The sequence below is a fragment of the Mauremys mutica genome, chromosome 3 (assembly GCF_020497125.1).
Source record: "Mauremys mutica isolate MM-2020 ecotype Southern chromosome 3, ASM2049712v1, whole genome shotgun sequence".
Lineage (NCBI taxonomy): Eukaryota > Metazoa > Chordata > Testudines > Geoemydidae > Mauremys > Mauremys mutica.
Window position 1 is genome coordinate 152999622 of NC_059074.1, and position 26514 is coordinate 153026135.

The window sequence follows — 26514 nt, forward strand, 5'->3', positions numbered from 1 at the left end:
GGCTCAACAAGACAGGGTTCTGGAAGTCCCAAGCTGGGAGAGGAAATGGGCTCAGAGGTAATTTCAGCAAATCAGGTGACAGTCCAAAGGGGGTCTCTGTGACCAAACCCATTACATTACTTTTCCTTTTTTACAAGTGGGGAAACAAAATCAAGGGGGTTGCATCTTCCTTAGGTTACAGGAGTCACTGACAGAGCTGGGAATAGAACAAAGATCTCCCATTTCCTAAGTCCTCTGTTTAACCAACCATGCTTTAAATATTTGGATAGTTCTTTGACCACTAGACAGTACCTTTAACATTGAGACAACAGTTTTTAACACTGATGTCCATGAAACTCTATGGCCACTGATTCTTATTAGACACGCAGGAGAGTTTTATCTGTTTGGCTTCTATTTCCATACAATGAACATGAAATACAATCAAGAAAGAGAATTAGGGCCATGAATGTTATATGAACAAACAAAAACACCATGCCAGGAGCTTGTTCTTTCAGAAGATTAATGTGCAATTGTAAGGACAAATATGAGGCTCAGTAAACCTCCCTTGAACCTCCCAATGGGTTATAGGTATAGAGCCGGTTTAAGCCAGTGTTCCTACTTGACTCATGATCATTCCAGTTTTTGTTAAGAGAGACACTCAATGAATCAAATTAAAAGCTCTGAGTTGAACATTAGCCGTGGATCCACAGAACAAAAATAATTATTGCTATCAATCAGCTGCGCCATTAAAAGAAAACAGGAACCAAAACAGAAGCTATTTCAAATGTCAAGATAGCAGCTTCCAACAGGGCAACTCAGTTGGGCTGAAATTGCCACATACAATCCAACAAAATAAAGAAAACTGTTTATTAACAGGGCCAGCACTAGGTAAGGCTAATTGCTCCTGGTTCCACTTTGAGAAGTTCACTGTCAAGATGCAGCCTTGACTCCCCTGGCTCAGTGAGTATAAACAGCCACGGTCAACAAGACCACTAGCCTGCTTTCTCTCCCGCACTCCCACCCTGCCAGAGATCTGGTGACACTGCCATGTTTGTAGGATGGGGATGGGTCCCATTTTGAGTTCTCCTGCAATCTTGTGGATGGGGATGCAGAGCAGAGCCCAATGGGAAGAGGAGTCATGGGCAAAATGAAGATGGGTGAGTTGATGTGCACTGCAGATTGAACCTTACATGATAATTTCACAGACTGTCCCCCAAAACCCAGGGCCAACACTGGTTATTATAGTCCCCATGGTACCAAGGGCCCTATTGGCTCATTTCAAGTCACTGTCACACATTAGCAGGATTCGAAAGAAAAAAAGACCTCTTCCCTTTCACATCTTCTTCATCTTCTTCTTGCAGCGTTGGTTGAAGACAGGCGAGGATCCCATCAGGCTGTCAGGAGAATGAGAACCATAACTGCTCTCAGAGCCATTGGGGCTCTGCGGCATCCCAGCTTCGCTCATGCCTGACATGGGCTCCTCGAAGACATCGCTGCCTAGGACCCCATGCCCATGAACATTGCCCTCCTCACTTTCCTGAGGCTCCATTTTCACCTGAGCCAAGTTCCAGAGAGGGGAAGCATTGACCTCAGCACCTGGAGAGAGACAAAGTACTCATTAAGCACCAAGCAAAGAGTGCATAGGAACACATGTACGGGTGCAAAGGACAGCAGATCACTGGAGAAAGAGCAAGAGCAGGCTAACCCCTAAGGCTGGGCTCACGAGGTTGGAGACAGAACGGCTGTGAAACAAAAAGACAAAGCATATAAAAGCAGTATTTACTCTGATCACCTTCCTCCTAGGGCAGGGGCTGACTAAGCCTGCACTGCCCCTCGCCTCTCTTCACTGCAGCCCTCTGTGGAATTTCCCAAGAGAATGAGTCAGTTTTAGAAGGGCCAGGCATCCTCCAAGAACTCAACAGCATCAGCTAGTGCCAAGAACACAGGGGTCAGGCCAAGATGCCCAGGCCCTGCATGGAGTCAGGACTTGGAGGACACAGCAGTATCCTTTATGGCCTCCACAGGCCCTATAGTGCCAGCAGTGCCGGACTCCAAGGTGTTCTGTGAAGAGATGGGAAATGGGGGAATCTTCTCCTCAGTGATTCCCTGAGGCGGTAATAATTTCTTCCCAAAACTTCAACCAAGAACTCCTTTAGGAGGTCAATGAAAGCTGGATTAATGGCCCACCAAACCTTTGCCCATTTTTTCATTTTTATGCCAGCTCTTCTACTTCATTCCAGACAGGGCCAGAAGAGGACCACACACACCACATCCCTGACTTGACCAGAAACAAAAAAGCATCAGATTACAAGCAAGTCTCTTCTCAGAGGCTCAGAAGATTGGCCATGAGATATGGAACCTTTCACTTCTTGGTCACTTGGTTTAAACCCTATTCAGATAAACAGTGATTAAGCCATCAGTCACCTGATATCTGTTCAGTGGCCCATATGAAAGGAACTGGGTGGTTCTTAGTTCAGTTCATAATGGCTAAATGTCCACATCACAAAGCCCAACACTATTAAGAAGTTAGTTATTTTATTTCTATCATAGGATCGATGTGCCTTTTGTGTAAGATTATATCCAAGTTGTTGGTTTTTTTCCCCAACACAGTGATGGGTGGATTTTGTTTTGTTTTAATGTTGTCCTTAAGAGGAATAAATTATAGATTTTTTTATTTCTGCAAATTTATTTTGAAAGAGAAAAAGACAAAAAACCCACTACAACTGATACTAATTGGGCCCCTTGTTGAGAGTCTTAGCATAACAACCAAGGACTGAAGGGAGACTGAAATCTTCTCTCGCTTCTCAAATTTGATCCCTGGAGGTCAGGGTTAAATTCACATGAAAAATAAAATGCAGATGCAAACTAAGAAGCCAGCTTGGGAGATTTCCAAACCTAGTCTGCAGACTCAAGAGGCTTACCTCAAGTTTAAATAAGCATCTAAGCTTCCGGGTGCTGAGCCAAACATTTTGTACTTCCCCTGTTACTAGTAATTATACAAAGAGAATCCTCCCATTATCATCACAATGGTGTTTGCATTGTAAACCTTTCACAACTGCTTAGCCCAAACAAGGGCTTAGGGAAGGGGTCGGCAACCTTTCAGGAGTGGTGTGTCGAGTCTTCATTTATTCACTCTGATTTAAGGTTTCGCGTGCCAGTAATACATTTTAACATTTTTAGAAGGTCTCTTTCTAGAAGTCTATAATATAGAACTAAGCTATTGTTGTATGTAAAGTAAATAAGGTTTTTAAAATGCTTAAGAAGCTTCATTTAAAATTAAATTAAAATGCAGAGCCCCCCAGAGCGGTGGCCAGGACCCGGGCAGTGTGAGTGCCACTGAAAATCAGCTCGCGTGCCGCCTTCGGCACCCATGCCATAGGTTGCCTACCCCTGGCTTAGGGAGACCCTATGGGGTGGGCAGCAGGCAGCACAGGCTGTGTCGGTCTAGGAGCTAGATAGCCAGGAAGAACTACAGGGCCTAGTGGTGTCCAGAAGCCTCACTAAAAATCCCCATTATGTTCATTACAAGTAAATCTATCCTCTTTTCAACCATGAGGATACATCATTAACATGCTATCAGTCTTAAGGCTATAGTCCCAGTCTAAACAATAATCGGAGGGTTTCCTTCTTTCACCAGTTTCACTTCACCATTAAGGCCTATTCCCATTAGCTCCCTTTCTCATTGAGTGTTGTCACCAATGACTAAAACTACTTAACGCTTACACAGGACATTTCATCTTCAGAGCACTTTAACATCAAAGCACATAACAAATTAACGTATTAATCCTCACAACACTCTCACCACATGACAAAGAAATAGTATCCCAATGTGTGTCTCAGTTCCCCCATCTGCAAAGAGATGAAGTGATTTGCCCATGACCACAACAAAGGATATACTCAGAGGCAGGATTAGAACTCAGGAGCCCCTGGCTCTTAGTTTTGTGCTCAAATCACTGGACATTGCTGTCTCCCTAATAGGCTCATTCCCATTTTGAAGATGCCGATATTCTAATTCCAGTAGCTTCCTCTCCCTCCATCTGATGTTATGCCCTCAACATTGCCCAGCTCCACACTGGGACTCCTTTAGAGAGAGATGTGGTTTCCAGCACACACAGGCCCTTGCGCAGTGAACAGGGATCTTCAGAGAGGAACAGAACATTTCTATTCATAATTAGAAAACATCAGTCTGGTATCAGAGGAGCACAGGGCATTTAATATACAGCTAGTATGTTATCCTCTGGGTCTCAAGTGGTAGATGCTAATACCAAGCTTTTCAGATGAATCACTCATAATCCCTTATGGCCCAGGAGTAGTTCACCATTCCCTCCCACACAAAATAAGAGCACTTCACATTTCAGAGGCACTGCAGAAAACAATTCAAGTTCCCAGCAAAACATCTGAGCGATTTGTGTTTTTTAAAACCCAAGTGTGTTATTCTTTAAACAACTAGTAGACTCTGATATCTAGTCTCCCCTCAGTGCACATGTAACTTGGATTAAGGTTAATAGAAGAGACCTCATCACTTTTAACTGGGTTTCTGAGTGAAACACTTATTTCTGCAGGGAATGGCTGAGTTCAGGTGCTTGTATATACAAATCAAAACACACACTCTTTGAATGTGGGAATTCTTCATAATTTTCCAGAGAACTCAGAGTCGGTGCATGGGCCTGACTTGATAGCCATAGAGAGTGAAACTTGTAAGTAGATACAGAACAGGTACAAACACAGGTGGTAGTGGTACAAGATTCTCCCACACCGTCAACCAATATGCCTCAATTCTGACCTGGAGTGATGACTTCTAGGAGCAAGAGGGGAGTTCAGTCTCCATGGCCCAATCAGTCCTTGCTGTCATTGCTGAAGCTGCTAATTTAGTGGTGTTTTCGTGATGTGAACACTCATCTACTAGAATGGGACGGAGAGCTGCCAGCCCATTTCACATAATCGATCAAATAGCAATCAGAAGGTGATGACAATCAATCACTACCAGCTTGGGACAAATTCAATCCTGGAGGTAAGCTCTAAGTCCCATCAACCAGTTCCCCCTTCCCTCATTATTTGGTTCTTGTTCTTATACCCAGGTCAAAGAATGTGGACCACAATTTTTCGATTACACTGAGTCATGGGCTACCTGGCAAGTTTGATTAGTCTGTTCAGCACTGTAAAACTTCACAGAAAACTAAGGGCTTGGCTACACTTACAAATTTGCAGCGCTGCAGCAGGGTGTGAAAACACACCCTCTCCAGCACTGCAAATTGCGGCGCTGCAAAGCGCCAGTGTGGTCAAAGCCCCAGCGCTGGGAGCGTGGCTCCCAGCGCTGTCCGTTATTCCCCACAGGGAGGTGGAGTACGGACAGCGCTGGGAGAGCTTTCTCCCAGCGCTGGCGCTTTGACTACACTTAGCGCTTCAAAGCGCTACCGCGGCAGCGCTTTGAAGTGCTAAGTGTAGCCACAGCCTCACAAACTAGAAGCTCCCCCAGCAGCCAGCTGCCAGAACTAAACACGCCCAAACTAATCCAGCAACAGGCATCCTCAAACAAGATCCTCATTGCAAGTGAAACTATTTCTGTGCTGATAATTTCAGGAAATGGTAAACTCCTGGCACCACCTCAGAAACAGAACATCTACTGGATTATTTTTGTAACTGTTTATTCATTAGGAATCGGAATAAAAAGCAGCTTTTTTTTTTGTTGCTTCATATGCAAAAGGAAAGTCTGTTGGCCCTCCTCTTATACACATTTTACAAGTGTTCAAAAGTATTTTCCCTTTGTTATACTGGATTGGCAGAAGGTTACCCTTATTCAAACATATACTACCATAATTCTATGCTAGTAGCAGCACACACTTGAGAAATATTATTGTAAGCTGCAGTGCTTGAACCATTACTGTAGAATGGAACACCATAAGGGCTTACATGCTTCCAATGACTGCAGCCATTGCTGTAGAATATTTTCTACTGTATACTTTTTATGCTAGCACAATGGCTGCTATCATTAGAGTAACATTAGTGCAAACTGTGCATCTTGCAGTATTACTGCCGAATACTCCAATCTATTTGTATGGGATAAATCTCTAGCACTTCATTAACTACATTACATTTTGCTCCCTGTTTTGTATCTTGTATTTGTGCAAGGTTTTAAATAAACCTCACTGCTGCTTTTTAATTTAAAATAGAACCCTCCTCCCACAGGACCAAAACCAACCCCCATCAGCTGTAGCTTTGCTAAAGTAAAATACATGAGGCCATTTGGAAAAGCTGAGGGAGTGTTTACAACAGAAGGCTGCCTCTTACCTGTAGCCTGCGGGGACGCCTCTACTTCCAGATTGGCAGAAAAACGCTCACTCTGAGCTCCAAGGACTCCCACAGGCAAAGACTGGTCACCAGATGCCAGATCTCCTTCCAGCTCCTCACTTATGGGAAAGGTGATATCACTGACTGGCTCCTCCTTAATCTTCACAGGTTTTGTGTCTTCTGCTGCCTTTTCAGGGTTGACAATCTTCTCGTACTCTTCGGAGAGCTGTTTGCTAACCTGCCAGTGATCATTGGAGACAAAAAGGCTGGAATTTTCAGACAAAGCAGTAAAAGCAACTGTGTTGCAGTGTTCCCTCCCTCCAACAGATCACAGGTTTCTAATCAAAGGAAACAGGTACTCAAGCAGAAATAAATTATACACATTAATAATAATGATGATGTTTTGTCCTTTCACAACTTCTGATGATTTCCAAGGACTTCAAGAGGGTTAATTCATTAAGGCTTCAATAAGGTTAATGCACCCCTGTCTGGTGAATAAGTATCAGCAGCCTTATTTCATAGATGGGGAAATGGGGGCCCAGAAATTAGCAAACTCACTCACCCAAGATCACACAGCAAGTCTGGGGCACAACAAGAAATAGAACCCATGTGTGTCCTGAGTCCCACTCCTAAACTTTAACTACTTAACTTCTGAGCTGTCACCATTTTTAATCACAACCTACAGAGCCTGGCTATCTTTTGTTCAATCAACAACAGAAATGCAGTGAACATTTTCTCCAGCCATTTGATTGAAATGAATATAGGGATGAAATTCAGCAGCAACCCTTTACCTCTAGAAATTTAGGCTCTTATCAACCATACATCATCAATGAAGTGAATTTTGCAGTCTAAATCCAGCTACTACTAGTGCTTGTCTGTATCACACATTTCTGTAATGTTCAGGAGCCTTTCGCTCGGGATAGGCCCAGGTTAGAATTACAGTGACTGTTACAGGTCTAGACTGAGGTGCAGTGGCACAGCTGTTTTAAAACAAAACATACTTCCTTGTCTAGACACACCCCAGAATAGCAGAGGTTACTGCAAGTCAACAGTTAGCTGTAGTGGTACAGCTATGCGGGAAACCCAGACCTCAAAACAGCAAGAGGTGCTTTAGGTGGGGACTGAGATTACTAGCTAGAGTCTGTCTCTTTAATAAATATTCAAATTGAACAAAAAGGTATTCATAATGCAATCTGCATTTTTGAACAAAAAAATCTTTTAGTGAAGAGGAATCCAGATGATGTAGCTTTTTTAATAAACATCAGAACCACTCACAATTTATATGCCACTGACATTTGCAGGTCTGTGATTTATGCAAACTCTGTGCAAGTCACAGGGTGCCATGCAGGAAGAGTGTGGAAGCAACTGAGCTGCTCTGAAAGTCTCTCAAATACCAAGGTAGGGAGCACAGACTAAATCCCTAGGAAGATCAGATGAGGCAGATTTTGCCTCAAGTCATGGACTCTACAGAGGGGTACAATTCTCTTCTCAATGAACATCAATATTATTCTCCTTCACATTCATAGCATTTACATGAGTCCATGAAGGGGAGAATATCTTTATGTCTATGTCACTAAAACAATATATCAGCATTTAACTCTGTGGAAAAACTAGTTCAAAAGAAACCAGTTCCCTGCAGTAATAACAGAAATTTATATTGCATTTTTCACTCCAAAGAGCTTTATCAAATCCGGAGTTGTCTCACCCTGAACCAGGAGTTGTTTCAGCATTCACTGAAAAATGCAGCCACTTCTGGGAATAGGAGGCAGCAGCTGTTTAACAGCTCACAGAAAGACTACATGGCAGTGTATTCTCAGGCTGAACTTTCTGTACAGTTTCAACAAACCACCTCATTTCACGAGCTATATGTTAAAATTAGGTTGGTTTGTGAGCTCACTGCTTTACATTACTAAAATACAGCTAAACATCCCAATGACCCACAGAAATAGAAATCCAGTTGATAAATCAGTACTGACTTTTTCCTTCTTCTGAATTTTGTTTTCCTTACATGGAAACTGTTTCACTTGTATGTCAAGCTGAACACTGTTTAACTCATTCCATCATTCTGATAAATACCAGGGGCTTTCTAGTACTAAGCATATCTCCTCATTCACTGCAGGATTACCATTCTTTTCAACTAGACTCTAGAGAACCTCAGGAAATCAAAGTATCCTGTTTCTGTTATTGGGTGGTTTACACAAATCCATGGAAGATCAGATAAATTATGGATCCAGTATTTGATGTAATTTAATCACATATTCTCTGGCTGAACAGGCTCTCTCTGTAGAAGAATTTACTTGTTTGAGCATCTATTTTCAAACAATAGATCTCTTCAATATTAAACAAGTTGTGGAAGCTTCTGGTGGAGAAAAGAATTTGGGGAAGGTCCCAACAATTATCCTTTCTTATCTCCTTTATTGAGCTGACCCACTTTCTGGACAGAAACACAGCTTCCTCCCAGGCCAACCACCCACATATTTCTAGATCGGCAAAAGGGCAGACAGCTAAGGGGTTTCCTCCCTTGGAGGCCAGGCATGCTACTACCACAGCACTCCTAGCCCCCTCGCAGCCCACATGGGGAGGTTATCACCTTCTGTTTTTACTAAAACCCTCCCTGACCCCCCAAAATAAGAGCTCTAGCTGGACGTTAACTCACTGATCCAGACAGTTCTCTATATAGCAACAGAAGATTGCACTGGGAGTGTCTTTCATTAAGCAGCATTTTTCACATCTCTATCCTTACCTGCAGCATGTAGCTGTGATAATCCTTAATGCGGTGCTGCCAGAACTTCTGCAGAGAGAGCACGCTGCCAATGCCCACTTCATGGAACACCTGTTCCATTACATCTGGGAAAGGCGTCTGCCCAAGCCGAGCTTCTCGATCCACAGTGAAGCGCAGCAGCTTGGTGAACTTCAAGCAGTACTCATGAGCAATGTCTGTCAGGGTCTCCAGGACGCTCTCATTGGCACACTCGAACCCCGCATGAGCCAGGATGGTGGCCATGGACTGGTAGAGAAGCTGCCGGCAGGAGGTCCAGCTCAGCTCAGTTACTGGTTCCCCTTTCCCTCTAAAAGCAGAGAGGACAACATGAGCAGGCCTTCACCCACCTCTGGAAAATCAGGAAGAGGAAAAAAAAACTGTTGACTGTTAAAAGATCTGTGCCATTAATTTAGCAGAGGTGACCTGCAAAGGAAAAGCAGTTGGGTTTTGGTCCTTTATGGCATCTCTTATGTATGGAGGAGGCCTAGAAAGTTTATTGGCTGATTATTGGCTGAAATGTAGAGTCTCATCTTTCTTTTTTATGCTGGAAGACTCCTTGAGTGACTCAAATGTGGACTGAGCTTTCTCAGCCCTTAATTAAACCAAGAGCTTTTTTGCCCAGAGATCTGAATTAAACAGGTGCTAAACACACACACAAAAAAGGAGTTTTAACAACCTGAATGAAAATCTCTTCCCCTCTCAGTTAATCAGGTTTCACTTCCTTGTTATCTCTAATGTCACAGGCCTATTAGCTCTCCAGTCATCCATGGAGGCTTCCAAGACAGATAAGATGTAAATTTGTAATGTAAAAAAAAAACAAGCAGAGCACACACACTTTGTTAAATCATAAAGTATACACAAAAAGGTACACGCCCATTTTTTCCAGGTCACCTCTAAGCAATGCACTTGGTGCTATAGAAGAAGCAGGGAGAGACAGTACAATTTGCAATGTAACACAAAGCATGCTGGGAGATCCTGAGAAAGGTGGTGTCTTAGAACAGGGGTTCAGAGCTTAGGGGTTGTGACCACACTGCCCTTCCTCATATTGGGGGCGAGGGGGTCCTGGCTACATCCCAACTGGATGGGAAGCAGAGGGTAGAAGAGGTCTCAGTATGGGAGAGGCTGAGAACCACTTGCTTACAACATTTACAATATTCTCATAATGAGTGGGTAAGAATTTTTTTTACTGAGGTGGGTTAGTATTTGGGAGTTTCACCGGGGAAAGAAAAGCTTTGAGGAATTTGAAAGACAAAAGAGCATATGCCTGGCCCAACAGACTTTAAAATTCATAGTTTCTGTTCACTTGGTATGGTTTTTGTTTGCTTTTTAATACTTCACTGAGTTCCAGTGGTTAAACTAGACCAGTTAATTTCACCTTCAGTTTCTGATCAGTTTCCTTTTCTGATCTCCTTACAAACCCAACTTCCTAATTCCTCACCTCCTCCACAAACACACCACCAAATGTTTTCAATAAATTGCCACCACTTGATACCTTACAGATACCATCTGCTAACTGCTTAGTGGCTTGCTTAAGATGAGAGGTTGGTCTCACTGCAATGCATAGCATGCAGATGTCTATACCATAGAACATACCATCACAACTGGCACCTTTCAGTCTCAGAAAAAATGCATGGACCTCAGAGCTTCAGCTCCTCTCTGATCCTTAAAAAGGGCCCCCGCAAAACAGGGCTGAACCATGGCATGTGTGTGTCAGGTAGTAAGAGGGAAGCGCGCCCTATTGCTATCAGTACCAAAACCCTTCTGTGGATACCTAGAGGGCTTCATTTGCCAGGCTATCAACTCCACATTTTTCACTAGTATGAAATTCTTTTAAATAATAAAGTTAAAGAAAACAATTAATAGCACAGGAAACGCCTCAGATCAGGGTATTACCTGGGGGAATAAGAATAGCTGTGTGGACCCCAGGTCATTAACTCTTCCTAGTTATTAATCTCTATGAAGTGACTCATCTGGATTTTTATTTAATTATGCCATCTGCCTTAGAATGGAGAAAGCAGGTGCTCTGATACACCAATTGAAAGATCATCTAGTTTCTCTGTAGCCCAAGCATCATCCATGCTGTTTTGTACCCTTTTTGTATTGCCATACTCTTCAGTAGCTCACAGAGAGCCCTATGCCTCTTACAACATCAGCACAGGGGGACTCATTCTCCACCTTCTTCCACAGCAGAAGAGAACCACTGTCAAAGCCAGGGACTGGTCTTTTCTTTTTAGGTGGGTAGCGAGGCATGGTTAAATATAGTTAGTAGCTGTCAAATGAGGCACTTTGCAAGCTTAAACACTGGAGACATAATTCAGTTAGCCCATTTGGGATACACCACCACCTCCAGCTACTGATTAACAATGCACAGCAACATTTAGCAGCAAAGAAGAATGCTGGAGAAGAACCTAATTACCATGTGACCAGGAGACTGAGGTCAAAGGAATATAGTAAATATAAAATCTAATCCATTTAGAGAGAGAGAAAGAGACAGAAACAGACAGTTTCCAGGTACTGTGCCTCTCTCTGTCTCTCCATCCCAATTTTTGTAGTTTCGTGAACAGAGTTTCCTGATTGGGTTTGTTTGTTTGTTTTTGTTTTGGAGTTTTTTCCTCACAGAAACAACAAGAGAAGGTGATTAATGAATTAGTTATACAGGGGAAACAGTGAAACTTCCTGTAGACAAAGTGCTGTCAAACACCCTGTGTAAACACACTTGGGGAGGGAGAGAAAATTCCCCCACTCAACTCCTTTGAGCTATCCTCATATTTGCCAGTGCTTGTATCAACAGGAAAACATTTTCAGCAGAAGAGCGAATTTTACATTGAAGGTGTCCTTGTAGCAACAAACCTTTGCAAAAAAGGCCATAAGATTATTTTTTTTAAATGACTATAACTGGTAAGGACCTTGGCTTTACACCTCATTCAAAGTTTGGCATCTCCAGAAACACAGCTCTCCTAAACACTTATCCCTACTGACTTTGACAGCAGAATACCACTTCCTACAGCTTCTAATGCTTTCCAAGAAGTCTCCCATTCAGCTACCAACCAAACCTGAGCCTGCTTAACACTTAACCAGTGTTACATAGCTACGAATGAACAGAAGAATCTTTACCCCTAAGATTTAGTCACCATGGGTTGGCAAGTCCCAGATTTGCAAGTGTGTAATTTCATGGCTTACATTTCTATCATCTCTGCCTAAGAGGATCTAGGCTATTTTCAGTTACCATAAATACTATGAGATACTGGCCCATTTGACAATAATAGATCCTCATTTACATCATAGAGCTACATAAAGATCTATGAACCCCTCTACATTTTTATGGACCACCACTGCGGTAGACGATATGGAGGAAAAACCATCTACCCAACCTAAGACTATATAAACTGAAATGCTGGTTTTTCCCCATCCCTGTCAATGGGCCCGTAATGTACAGAATATCACTTTAGAGCAAATTGACAAATCTGCCAACTCAGATCAATCAAACTTAGCCTTCAGAGTAAATGAGGTTGCCAGCCTTATAAAATGGCACATTTTCTGTGGCAGTTTCTTAACATGACAGCATGCCATCTATCTACTGCCCCCATACGAAGCAATCAGAAGCATTCTTGTGTCCAAGCCGCTCTCTAGCAAGGCCATTTCCTTTAAAGGAAGGAAAATCTGGTGGGCCATTTCCTGTTTAACTAGCATGTTAAAGTGAAGGTAATTGGGCCAATTCAATACGTGGAGCAACAACTGAGGTTCGCTCACATAAAATAATGGAAGGAAGTCATAGGCTGTCGATGGTGAGCACTGAACTAGCAGCAGGTCTAGGGAAAGAAAAGATTGCTTTCTCATGAGCACTTCAATTTTATGAAACATTACACTGCTGAGCTGATTTTTACCAAATGAGGTGCAAAAATTCCCATCACTTGAGAACCATTTTCCCCCCACGCAAAAGAGCAAAGGATGATGCTGGAAAAACAAGGTTAAATTAGTTACAAAGTGTGCTGGAGCAGTGATTCACAACCAGGGGTACACAGAGGTTTTCCGGGGGAGGGGGGTGTATCAACTCCTCTAGATATTTGTCTAATTTTACAACAGGCTACATAAAAAGCACAAGCGAAGTTAGTATAAACTAAAGTTTCATACCATGTCTTGTTTATACTGCTCTGTATACTATACGCTGAAATGTGAGTACAATATTTATATTCCAATTGATTTGTTTTATAATTTTATGGTAAAATTGAAAAAGTAAGCAATTTTTCAGTAATAGTGTGCTGCGACACTTTTGTATTTTTATGTCTGATTTTGTAAGCAAGTAGTTTTTAAATAAGGTGAAACTTGGGGGTACACTAAACAAATCACCTGAAAAGGGTATAGTAGTCTGGAAAGGTTGAGTGCCACAGTGCTGGAGAACACAATGATTACAATAAGGAGAGCTCTGCTGGGCAAGGGGACTCTTAAGAACATAAGAACGGCCATACTGGGTCAGACCCAAAGGTCCATCAAGCCCAGTATCCTGTCCTCTGACAGTGGCCAATGCCAGGTGCCCCACGGGGAATGAACAGACAGGTTATCATCAAGTGATCCATGCCCTGTCACCCAATCCTAGCTTCTGGCAAACAGAGGTTAGGGACACCATTCCTGCCCATCCTGGCTAATAGCCATTGATAGACCTATCTTCCATAAATCTATCTAGCTCCCTTTTGAACACCATTATAGTATTGGCCTTCACAACACCCTCTAGCAAAGAGTGTTGTGAAGGCCAATACTCTTTTTCCTTTCTGAATACACCTCTTTTTAAGTGTCTCCATTGTCTTTCATCTGCCTGCCCCCAGTTGTCCAGGGATAGCCAGGAACTGGTATAATTAGTGCTGATTTCACCCTTGGAAAACTGACTAGTTTCCAGGTGGATTATCATAGAATCTCAGGGTTGGAAGGGACCTCAGGAGGTCATCTAGTCCAACCCCCTGCTCAAAGCAGGACCAAACCCAACTAAATCATCCCAGCCAGGGCTTTGTCAAGCCTGACCTTAAAAACATCTAAGGAAGGAGATTCCACCACCTCCCTAGGTAACCCATTCCAGTTCTTCACCACCCTACTAGTGAAAAAGTTTTTCCTAATGTCCAACCTAAACCTCCCCCTCTGCAACTTGAGACCATTACTCCTTGTTCTGTCATCTTCTACCACTGAGAACAGTCTAGATCCATCCTCTTTGGAACCCCCTTTCAGGTAGTTGAAAACAGCTATCAAATCCCCCCTCATTCTTCTCTTCTGCAGACTAAACAATCCCAGTTCCCTCAGCCTCTCCTCATAAGTCATGTGCTCCAGCCCCCTAATCATTTTTGTTGCCCTCCGCTGGACTCTCTCCAATTTATCCACATCCTTCTTGTAGTGTGGGGCCCAAAACTGGACACAATACTCCAAATGAGGCCTCACCAGGGCTGAACAGAGGGGAATGATCACATCCCTCGATCTGCTGGAAATGCCCCTACTTATACAACCCAAAATGCCATTAGCCTTCTTGGCAACAAGGGCACATTGTTGACTCATATTCAGCTTTTCCTCCACCGTAACCCCTAGGTCCTTTTCTGCAGAACTGCTGCCCAGCCATTCGGTCCCTAGTCTGTAGCAGTGCATGGGATTCTTCCATCCTAAGTGGACGGAATTTAACCTAAACTGGCTGGGATTTGGGGATAAGATGCTGTACTAGTCCAGAGAAAGAGGGCTGATCTGCTTTGCATCCCCCAGTCTCTACTATCAGAAATCCTGATCCTCAGCACATTCTCCCCATGCAAGTTGCAACCCCATTGGAAAAAAAATCAATCCCTAACCATTAGTGGGTACTTCCTGCCTGCTGCCACTCCCCAACCCAGGAGGGGTGTGGCGCCTGCACCTGAACCAGAAGGTCAGGGAAGCATCTAACAGAGTCAGAGAGAACAGCAATGGAGGCCAGCTAAGAAACCTCTATTGACAAGTGAGAAAAAGCATTTGAGATGCTTTGGGGGGAAAGGGTGAGGGAGTAGACTGTCTCTCTTTTGAAGATGGTTCCATGGCCGTTGGAGGCAGACAGAGAGAAAACTAGCAGTCATGTTATGGTAGAAGTCTCCAGCTCAGACAGTAATTATAAATCTGCTGTACATTAAACTTTCAATGCTGAGAACTTAACCCTCTGATTTCAGTTCCTACACCAATGAAAACCTGCTAGTCTTTCTTTTTGTAAGTATATACACACTCTGTTTCCTCTAGAATTAGAGTTATTACAGTGAATAAAGGAACTGGAATAGTTTAATCATCCAATTAGTCTGATACTATGTCTCTGGCAATGGAACACAATAGATGCTTCAGAGGAAAACATAAAAGCCAATCGTATCATAAGGAGGAAATGTCTTCCCTATCTCTGTTTAGGATCTTACACACTGAAGAACGAGCGTTGACAACCTTTGTACTTTTATTCTAGCTAGTGTAACTGCAGCTGCTATTTTTATTCACATAAAATGTCAATTCAACACAGAGATTTTCTCTGTTCTATCCTAGAACTGAATAAAAGCATACACTACATGGACCTTCAAGTTCCTGTCCTGCAAGACAAGTTCCTGTCCTGCACACAATTAAACCATGTTTTGCATTAAACTCCAAATTCACCACAGCCCATTAAAAACTCCCTCTTTGTAACCCACAAAACATGTCACTCCCAAGTTGCACTGCACCAATTTTTCACAATTCTGTCCTTAAGCTTTCCTAGGTAGCTAACTGTTATAAATATTGTTTCCCTAGACCAGTGGTTCTCAGACTTTTGTACTGGGGACCCGTTCCAAATAGCAAGCCTCTGAGTGTGACCCCTCTTATAAATTAAAAACACTTTTAAATATATCTAACACCATTATAAATGCTGGAGGCAAAGCGGGTTTGGGGTGGAGGCTGACAGCTCACGACCCCTTTCCCCCCACCCCTCGTAATAGCCTTGCAACCCGCTGAGGGGTCCCGACCCACAATTAGGGAACTCCTGCCCCAGACCATCCTCAATGACTGTAGCAGACAAGGAGAGGGTTGGGGTTCTGTTTTTATCAATAACTATCTTAATTACTCATTCCCTCTAAACATGAAAGGGATTTACAACATTTGTCTAAACCAAAGTGAAATCTGATCAAAAACATTTTGAACCTTTACAATGAAAGCTCAACTAAAAAAAAAAAGCTTAACCCATCCGTGAAATGAAACAAGTTGGAATGAGCTAGCTATGCAAACTGTATGCAAAGTCAAACAAGATCCAAGTAAGCCTCACTTGACTTCCTATCTTAGGTACGTGAGGAGCTCTGAAAAAGGAAGTCAGTAGGGCAAATGCATTAATTGCATCTAATGGTTAAATTACATGACAACAAGTCATGATCTACGCCAGGGATCAGCAACCTTTGGCAGGCTGGGCCGGTTTGTTTACCTGCTGCATCCGCAGGTTCAGCCGATCACGGCTCCCACTGGCTGCAGTTCGCCGCTCCAGGCCAATGGGGGCTGCAGGAAGCGGCGGTCAGCACATCCCTCAGCCCACGCCGCTTCCCACAGCCCCCATTGGCCAGTGGGAGCCACAATCAGCTGAACCTATAGATGCAGCAGGTAAACAAACCGGCCAGCCTGCCAAGGGGGCTTACTCTGGCGGGCCGTGTGCCAAAGGTTGCCAATCCCTGATCTAGGCTCTATGACATGACATGAGTTTTTGAGTGACCTTGGAAAAGCTACTTCACCCATATGCCTCTGTTCCCCATTTGTAAAACAGGGATGATGCCTGTTTTTGCAAGACTTGATTCACTAATATTTATAAACCACTATGAGGTCCTGAGGTATAAGGCACCATACTGAAGTACACATTACTATTATTATTTTAACTTGATGATATAAACAACTAAACCATTTTCTGATGTAGTTGGCATTCCCAATCTTATCTTTATACAGCTGACCTTTTCTTTTTTTACAAGATGATGATGTTTTTTCAAAGTGATTATTGAAACAGTGCCCCAACATGGTATATGGGGGGCACTGCATTACTACAGCTAGGACTTCCCAGTTCACTGGCAATTTAAAAAAATTGTTCTGGGTTGAACCGAAAAAAAATATTTTTTTTTTTAAATTTTCAGCAAATCCAAGCACCAAAAAAAATTTCAAATTGTTTGGTTTCAACAAAATCAAAATATTTTGTTTTGATTTAGACCATTTTAAACATTGGACTTAGTTTTAATTGTTTCAAATTAAAAAAACCCACAATATTGTTCTGAAGGTGTCAAAACATTTTGATGTTTTTCTCATTTTTGTATGGGTTTTGTTGGGTTTTTTTTTAAACCAAACAGTTTGCCAAAATTGATACAAATTAGCAAAACATTTTGGTGTTGCCAAATCTGCATTTCTCACTGAAAAAGGTTTTGGATAAAAAATGTCACCCTGCTCTACTTTCAAGTGAGACAGAAAGTCGAATTCCTAGCCATTTGTGGTCCTTAAAGATCCCACAGCAGGGGTCCTATCCAAACTCAATTGGTTAATCACCTTCTGTTGACCTAAATTCTCCCTATTTTAATAGAAGTTATTCTTCTCTCCTACAACAGGTATGGAGTGGCTACCTTATTCCACCTAAGAGCATACTGTATTATAATGGTGAGAGATCTCTGTAAATAAAACTATACAGTTGGTAAAGCACCTTGGCATCCTGTAGAAAACGCACTCTCTCTTGTTAATGTAGTGCTGGCAAAATAAAGATTGCTGTTTGAAAACCACAGAGACTGGACCCCTATTATTTACCCAAAGAACAGGTGGAGCAGAGGCAGAAGCAATGCAAGTTTCCTACAAACTGTCCCACTAGCCCTCAATTGGAAAAGCCAGTTTTAGGGAGAAGGGAATTCAGTGTCCATAACCATACAATTCTCTAAACTGGATTTGAATCAGCAACTGGATTTAAATGAGGAATCTAAAGATCAAAAAGACTATCATTGAACTTCTACAGCTCCTTCCATCAGATGTCAAAACACATTTACAAACACTAAGCCTCACCCTGCTGAGAGACAAATCAGAATTGCTAACCACATTTTACAGATAGCAAATGAATACACAGGCAAGAGTAGAATTCAGGATTTCCAACTTTAGTCTCCTTCTCTAATCACTATACCTTAGTCTCCCTCCCTCCTTAATGATCCTCTGAGACAGCCACTCCCCGAAAAGGATTCATCTGACTGCCTCTGTACATATAAAGTTGCCTGACTTCATTGCAGCAGAGACTTAATCTAAAGTGACATCAACACACCTATAAAAGTCACTCTCTGGATCACTGTGCCTTAGCTGAAATGGCATTTTGGGGGTTTTACTATCCAGAGGAAGCAGGTCATCAGGAAGGGGTGGGGATGCAGGACAGGATGGCAGAGGCTCGTTCTCATCCGTCTTTATGCCCTCCACTTGCTGCTGGTTCTGAGCCTGAGCCATGGCAATGAGGCTGCGCAGCCGTCTGTTGTGTTGGATGAGCTGAATGGTGTGAATGGTGAGGCTACAGGGCTCCGAGGGGATGTCCAGCATGGTGGGTGGCCTGGGCTTGTTTGCAGAGGGCTGATGTAAAGGAGGATCTTGAACTTCCACAGTGCGAAACTCACGCTGAAGCAAATCAAAGGAGCTACGGTTGGCCTGACTGGTCGACACTGGAATCTCACCCCAATATCGCAGCATTTTGACACAAATAAGGTATAGTACCTAAAGTAAGAGAGAAAGACTTTGAGAAGACAGTGGGCTTTTGATAGAAGAAACAAAGGAGTTAGGAAACTCCAAGCACCCTTCCAGTTATCAACACCAAAAAATTCTCATTCAAGGACATGCTGAGAAGAAGTACGATCTTCAGAACACTTGCAAGAGGGTGCTGATCTTAAGAGATTACATGGCTGGTGGCCCTAGAGAAAAAGGAAGACAGACATAATAAGGTTGTTTCACATTTATAATGCAGACTTTAGTTCTTCTGTGAATTCTTTCTTTCGGTGAGGGAGAACTGACAACCCAATTTGCCTAGTCTAGGGGAAATTTCAGAAGTTTAGAAGTCCAAGGGGTCCACTGTGTGTATGGAATTAGCTCCTGGTGGTGTTCAGTCATCTGAGCACTCCACATAGATCTTGCTTCAGTAAATCAGAGCAGTAAGAACTCAGACCAAGCCGTATGACTTACTGCTTCACTTTACTCCCCCACTCAGCCGCCGGGGATGGTCTGTGACACCCCCAGGAGATGAACCCCGGCCTGGGTGCCGAGGCACAAAGCACTAGTCCCAGCAGCGCCTTGCACTTGTGCAGCGCTTCCCCCCCGCAGGCTCCCACGGGCTCTCCAGACCTTAGGGAAGTCTGGGCCCCTCCTGCGGCTGCACCGTGCCGGAGGCAGCAGCCCCCGATTGGCGAGAGGGGGCGGGCCAGGGCCACGGGTCAGCGGCGAAGCCGGGAGCAGACCCCGGCGCTGCGGCCCGGCTGGAGGGGAGTCGGGGGGGGAAGCGCCCGTAGGTCAGGCTGAGCCCGGCGGGGAGCACGGGGGAAGGGACCGCGGCAGAGGATCCCCCCCTTACCAAGCCCCGGCCCGCAACGGACGCCGGCAGCCTCGCGCTGTTGACACCTCGCAACCGCCGGACTGCGAGCGCCCCTGAGCCGCTGACCCGGATGTAAACGATGTTCCGACGGCGGAAATGGCCCCCCGGAGTGGGGGTGTTCGCCGCGCTCCCTCCACCCCCCGTTTGGTTCCGGGGCTCGGAGCCCTCGCGGTGCTGAGCCGGGGCGGAACCCGAGCCGCCGAGGAGTAGGTTTCTGTGGGGGGGGGGTTAGTTGCGGGGACCCGCTAGGCTGGTCGCGGCCGAGCCCAGCGGGATGGAGTCGGTGGCCGAGGGACCCGAGTTCGGGGCCTTCAAGCGACCGGCGCTGCCGCCGGCGGCCCCGCTCCGCGGCAAGGAGGTGGGCGCCGCTCCCCGGGACCCCGAGGGGGAAGCAGCGGGTGGGGAGCCGCCGGCAGAGAGCCCGCCCCGGGCCCCAGGCTCGGCCCCCGGCCCCCTCCTCCCCGCCGCGGCCCCGCAGCCCCGCTACCAGGAGCCGCCGTGGGGCAGTTCTCCCCCAGCCGAGGCCGGCTACGGCCTGGAGACCCTGAAGGGCGGCGTGATCGTGGGCACCCTGCGCTTGGAGGGCAGGAGCTGGTTCCTGGTGGGGCGGCTGCCGGGCTGCGCCCTGGCCCTGGAGCACCCGTCCGTGTCGCGGCACCACGCCGTGCTGCAGTACCGCGGCCAGGCCCAGCCCGGCTTCTACGTCTACGACCTGGACAGCACCCACGGCACCTTCCTCAACAAGGCCCGGCTCCCGCCCCGCACCTACTGCCGGGTGCGCGTGGGGCACACGCTGCGTTTCGGGGGCAGCTCCCGCCTCTTCCTGCTGCAGGTGGGTGCGGAGCGGCGCTGAGAGCCATTGACCCAAACTGTAAACCTGTGTATGATGGAAACCACTTCAAGCCGGGGGGTGTGGTGCACCCCTAGTTCCAACCCCTGTGGTAGGGGAGGAGGGACGCCCTGCCTGTCAGGTGGTGGCAGCAGCCTGTCTCCAAACGGAGAAATGTGACTGTAAACCCCCAAAACTGTCCAGGGGTAGCACCTGAAAATACCTCTGAAAGTGGGGCTGCAGGTGCAGTGATGTGCAGAGTACTGACTCTGTGTGCCCAGTTATCACAGGTATAAACAGCAGTGTAGGCACTGCTTAAGGGAGTAGAGCAAAGTGCCCTAGATAAGTGGCTCTACCCACCCAAACCATGCCTCTCAGGTCTATGCTGCTATTATTGCTGTGTAGCATCCCACTGCCACCCTTGTAACTACACACTATCTGACAAACATGGATGCAGCAGGGTCCATGCACCTAGCCAGGAAAACTTGATTTAATCATGGATTTCTACAGAACAGTGCATTCTTGTTGGTTGTTATAACCTTAATACATATTCTTCACAACTCAGAGATAGATGTAGGTTTCATTTTTAGAAGGTACACAGATAAATTAAGTGATTTATTTTGAAAACTTTTCAGATTAGTTTCATATCTATATCAGAAAAAGAATGATTATCTGGTTATTTCATTTACCAAAGGTAATTGAAGCAGATACTTATGAAGTTGTTAGGAGGTGAACTATCTCCAATTCAACAGGTTAATCATTAATATTTCGAGGATTTTCTTGCCATGCTGTATTAGGAGGAGAACATCACCAGACAGACATTTAAATTGTTTTATTTAACTAAAACAACAATGTTATGTATTCTGGACTTTTTCTTTAACAGCAAGCATATAATATTTTAAAAAACAAGCATATGATTTTTTAAATTTAGTTTAACATTCAAGTTTTTTTAAAATCAGGTTTGTTTTTGTTAAAATTGTTTTGAACTAAAATAGTTAAATGAAATATTTAAAAAAAAGAAAGCAAAAGTTAAATTGACTATATCAGCCAGGTCAACATGAGAAACTTAAAATATTGGTTTCTGCAGCTAACTCAGTCGTCTTCATTTTCCTGTTTTTTCATAATCTGGAAAAGAAAAACAAGCTTTCCTGCTTTTTTGGATCCCAAACGATTTCTCAATTTGGAATGAATTAGTCCAAAGGAAGAAAATATTCTTTCTACACTGGCAGAAGAAGCTACTGCTGTTAAAAGTGAGATTATCAATTCAACAGTCTCTGAATCCAAGTGCTTAAGTGACTTCCACCAGTTCACTGGTGTGACTTTCTTTAAATCATCATCAACAAACATATATTTCTTGAGTGGTTCACCCTTAGCTCAGAAGTTTATTATAGTTGGCATTATGGAGGGATGATTGCTGGATGTCCATGTCATAGCCAACTCCTCTTCTTCAGCAATTAAGGTTTGACCCTAGTACTGAGTATTGAGAATATTTGCAAGAAAATGAGCTGGAGATAGTGCTTGTCCCATTTGTTTTTTTAATGCTTGTATTTCTGTTTTGAAGATCTCACTCAGTTCCTTCCAAATTTCAACAGTGTAAGCAATAAAACAGCTATTTCTCTGCATTTTGTTCAAGGCTACAGAAATAGGCTTCAGGGTACTTAGCATGTGTTCAACATTTCTTTTAAGCCAGTATTGAGAACTTTGGCTGTGGCAGTGCCATCTGTTTTTTCACAATTTTGTTCACAAACTGTCATCAGATTAGGCCAGTTCTTGATATAGTTCTCAAAACAGTCCACTATGAGTTCCATCGCATGTCTTGTGGGAGAGTTAGCTTGGTTCCTCCCACTTTTTTCAGAGCAGCTGCTGCAAAGTGGTTGTTACAGAAGTATTTTGCAATTTCAAGAACATTAGCCTTTATTTCTGGAACATTAAAGTCTTTGGCTAGGAGGTGCATCAAATGAGCACTGCAACCGAATGTTATTAGCTTAGGACTTTCTTCACTCTCTTCTAAATTTCTTCTCATCTTGGATACATTTGCAGCATTGTCTGTGACCAAGCTGCATACTAGACATTTGAATTTTTTTTCACAGTTTGTTATAGCTGTTACCGCTACTTCTCGTAAGTATTCTGCTGTGTGTGCATTTCCTGATGTATCAGTTGTTTCTGTAAGGAAAACTTTCCCTTCTTCTGTTGTCACACAAGCATATACAACAGGATAATTGTGGACATTGCTTCACCCATCAAGACTCAGGTTAACAATTTCACCCTCTAGACCTTTTGCACACTGCTCAATTTCTCTTTCATACACTTAATTCAGCAATTTGCCTGCGACATCTGCTCTGTTGGATGGACTGTATCCTGGTCCTAATCACTGAACCACGTTAACAAAGTGTGGGTTCTCAATCATAGGAAAGGAGAGTCTTGCATAAACAAACCAGGCAATTTTTTCATCAGTTACCTCTTTTTGTAATCTGTTGGTTCTTATCACAAACTTATCTATTGTTTTGCAGCATGAGCTTTCGTGGGTGAATACCCACTTCTTCGGATGCAAGAAGTGGGTATTCACCCACGAAAGCTCATGCTGCAAAACGTCTGTTAGTCTATAAGGTGCCACAGGATTCTTTGCTGCTTTTACAGATCCAGACTAACACGGCTACCCCTCTGATACTTATCTATTGTTGTTTCTGGATGATGGAGGTTTTTTTTCTGTATGCCACAGGTGATATACTGTGGCTATGTGACATACATGATGTGACTGAAACACTAGCAATTGGCAAATAACTCTAAAACTATAGCAGATGATAGTGATTTTGAAGGTGGATAGTCTTCAGAATCCTGTATGTTGAGGATGTATTCTCCTAAACAAAATAAGTCAATGCAATTATTTAATTATTATTACCATACTGTTCATTTAGTATTACTCATTGAATTCACTTACACTCAGTACTACTTTAAAGGTGAAATTGTAAAAGGAAGATCTGCCTATTTCAGCTATTTTATCACAACAGCATCTAAAATAATAGTACCATAGAGCAAAAAATATAGTTGTTACTCTAACATAAGAATAGTCAGAAGGAAGACAGGCAGTCCTTAAGAGAGAAGTATGAAATAAAAAGTTTACCAACCTGAAGATCCTGCATGTTCAGACATGTTCCTTTCATCATCTTCAACGCAGCTTCCTCCTGAGAAGGAACACTTCTCATGATGATGTTCATTCGGGCAACCAGGCCTTGCCTTTCTTTGTTGCACTATTTGTATTTTGCACACATGCCTGTCTTAAGCACAGGTAGAGGAACTTCATTAAAAGATTCCCAAACTGGGTCTCTCTTGCAGCCTACTGCCATTATAGGTTTTCCCTTCTAGTGAGAGAGTGGTATGGTAGATATCAACTCAATGAAGGCTACAATCAGAAAGACCTCTAGACATCTGGAATATGCTGCTCAAAGAGTTTCACTTTTGTTTCTACCACCTGTCCCTCCCTTCTCACATTTATCTCCAGACGACTTCTCCTTGTCCAGATCTATTCCGCCCCCAACAATCTTCTATTCATTGAACTTTTTGAAATTGCATTTTTAGAGAGAGGTAAGGGATTAATTCTGTGTATACAAATTTGTGAGGGACAATAGGGTTGAGGTCTGTTATTTCTCACCTCTATATATTTATTTATTTATGTATTTATTTAAAACATTTTTGCTGTTAACAAGCATGTTATCTCTGGAGACACAAATCCACAGGTATCTTCTAGACTGAGCACTGAGTCCCATTGGATAGATAGAAGGATTAACCTAAATAATGTATACAGAAGCCCCTGGAACCCTATAAAAGTGGGTCCCTAATCCATGAACTATTGGAACTCATTTACAAAACTTTTCTTAAACATTACATTAGTATATTGTTTCATGCTATAGAATTAGAATTTATAATCCCTATTCCATGATGAGATATCTTTGAGCTATAATGTATCTTAATTGAAACTATTTTTAGATAGGTTTTTTCCTCAAAAAGCATTTTATCAAAAAAATCTGATTTTTTTTTTTTTTTTTTAAATCATTGATTTTTATCCACTCAGGGATGCAGCCTGCCTTTCACTGTAGTGGGTAGTTGTTCATATGGTTCCTGTGCTCTACATGCTTCCGTACGTGTACACAGAGTCTGACTCTCAGTCTTTGCAGTTATAGCAGTGTCAAACCCATGTGTTCAAATATCATGAGTTAAGCCCTTGAAATTCATGACTTTGCAAAAATATTTAGGAGTCTCTTGGTCTTCTGGCTTCTCAGCCTTTGTGGGTGCACTTGGGTCACATTTTCAAGCACTGCTTCGCAATCATGAAGGCAAGAAACTCACTTTTAAAAAGAGCTGAGAGTCTCACACATTCACGTGATTCCAGGAGCTGTAGCATTAAGAAATGCACTAGACATTGTAAGAACATAAGAACACCCATACTGGGTCAAACCAAAGGTCCATCTAGCCCAGTAGCCTGTCTTCCGACAGTGGGCAATGCCAGGTGCTTCAAAGGGAATGAACAGAACAGGTAATCCTCAAGTGATCCATCCCCTGTCGCCCATTCCCAGCTTCTGACAACAGAGGCTAGGAACACCATCCTTGCCCATCCTGGCTAATAGCCATTGATGGAACCTATCCTCCATGAACTTAACTAGATCTTATTATTGGAACCCAGCTATAGTCTTGGCCTTCACAACATCCTCTGGAAAAGAGTTCCACAGGTTGACTGCGTTCTGTGAAGAAATACTTCCTTTTGTTTGTTTTAAATCTGCTGCCTATTATTTCATTTGGTGACCCCTAGTTCTTGTGTTATGAGGAGTAAATACTTTAATTACTTTCTCCACACAAGTCATGATTTTATAGACTTCTATCATATTCCCCCTTAGTCGTCTCTTTTCTACGCTGAAAAATCCTAGTCTTATTAATCGCTCCTCATATGATAACTGTTCTATACCCCTATTCATTTTTGTTGCCTTTTTCTGAACCTTTTCCAATTCTAATATATCTTTTTGAGATGGGGTGACCATATATGCATTCAGTATTCAAGATGTGGGTGTACCATGGATTTATATACAAGCAATATATTTTCTGCTTATTACCTATCCCTTTCGTAATGATTTCAAACATTCTGTTCGTTTTTTTGACTGCGGCTGCATATTGAATGGATGTTTTCAGAGAACTATCCACAATGATTGCAAGATCTTTGTTGAGTGGTAACAGCTAATTTAGACCCCATCATTTTATATGTATAGGTGGGATGTTTTCCAATGCACATTACTTTGCATTTATCAACATTCGGTTTCATCTGCCATTTTGTTGCCCAGCCACCCAGTTTTGTGAGATCCTTTTGCAGATCTTCACAGTCTGCTTGGCACTTACAAAACTACTCAAGATAGTTATCATCTGCAAATTTTGCCACCTCACTTTTTACCCTTGTAAAAGCTATGATAAAATTGCAAGAGTTAGCAACCCTGAAATTGACCAGCTTTCAAATTGACAGCATCCTTTTAAGGACACTATTTCATGTAGCTTAACTTAATTATTCAGCAACTTAAGAAACTAAGTTCATGAGTTATGGGAAATGGGCAGGCATTTGATTCACCACCCATAAAAATGCTCTATAATTGGCTTGATTGATTATTAACTGGGAAAAAAAATCACCCTTTGAACCATGATGTACCTCTCACTGCTGGTAAACAGCATCAAACTAGATGGAACATTTTTGTTGTTGTTTTAGTATTTGTTTTTTCCAAAGTGACAAGTTAGCTATATGGTCCTGTAGTGAATGCCTTTCTTGTCTTCATTGTATGTTTAGTTCTTGTAGCATGATTTGCGGTAGAAGAATTGGATGCATATCTTGGAAAGTTGCATTCTTGCAGAAAAGCTTGCATGTGCTGCTTTGGCAAATGCAGAGTTTATGAAAGTAATCTGAATTAAAGAATCAAATTTAAGAGTTCAAATCTGTTTTTGTTGGGGCGGGGGGTTGTGGGGTTTTTTTTTGTTTTAAAGGAAGAAAAAGCAAAAGCAATCATTTTCATTTTGAATTCTAGTTTAGCAGTATCATATTTCTAGGAGTTAAAATAC

General features: G+C 43.1%; 2 protein-coding genes across 5 annotated transcripts in view; one reads left to right on the top strand and one right to left on the bottom strand.

Annotated features, from left to right (window-relative positions):
* Window positions 1-488: 488 nt before the first annotated feature.
* Window positions 489-20101, bottom strand: SUPT7L (SPT7 like, STAGA complex subunit gamma). Of its 4 annotated transcripts, XM_045009673.1 has the most exons (6): window positions 19578-19697; window positions 18810-18924; window positions 18294-18730; window positions 9011-9335; window positions 6268-6505; window positions 489-1575 (listed from the first exon to the last, which is right to left on the bottom strand). In XM_045009673.1, the coding sequence occupies exons 2-6, from the start codon at window positions 18849-18851 to the stop codon at window positions 1313-1315; spliced, it is 1305 nt and encodes a 434-aa protein (XP_044865608.1). In that variant the 5' UTR covers window positions 18852-18924; window positions 19578-19697; the 3' UTR covers window positions 489-1312. The 4 variants fall into 4 exon arrangements, with proteins under 4 accessions (XP_044865608.1, XP_044865610.1, XP_044865611.1 ...); XM_045009675.1 differs by lacking the exons at window positions 18810-18924; window positions 19578-19697 and adding an exon at window positions 20086-20101; XM_045009676.1 differs by lacking the exon at window positions 18810-18924 and having other exon boundaries at window positions 19578-19748.
* The window catches only part of LOC123366334 (solute carrier family 4 member 1 adaptor protein), a 28021-nt gene continuing 21330 nt past the window's right edge, over window positions 19824-26514 (top strand). Inside the window, exon 1 of the mRNA XM_045009672.1 lies at window positions 19824-20430. Within this exon, the coding sequence (XP_044865607.1) occupies window positions 19873-20430 (558 nt within the window). The 5' untranslated portion in view covers window positions 19824-19872. The remainder of the gene's footprint in view (window positions 20431-26514) is intronic.

Excerpts from the sequence above, each read along its gene's own strand:
- SUPT7L (XM_045009673.1), bottom strand. The coding sequence starts at position 18,851 with ATGTCCTTGAATGAGAATTTTTTGGTGTTGATAACTGGAAGG. Across the intron at positions 9,336-18,293 it reads CCAGAGAGTGACTTTTATAG|AGGGAAAGGGGAACCAGTAA; the intron begins GTGTGTTGATGT and ends CTCTGCTTTTAG. Across the intron at positions 6,506-9,010 it reads ATCACAGCTACATGCTGCAG|GTTAGCAAACAGCTCTCCGA; the intron begins GTAAGGATAGAG and ends GATCACTGGCAG.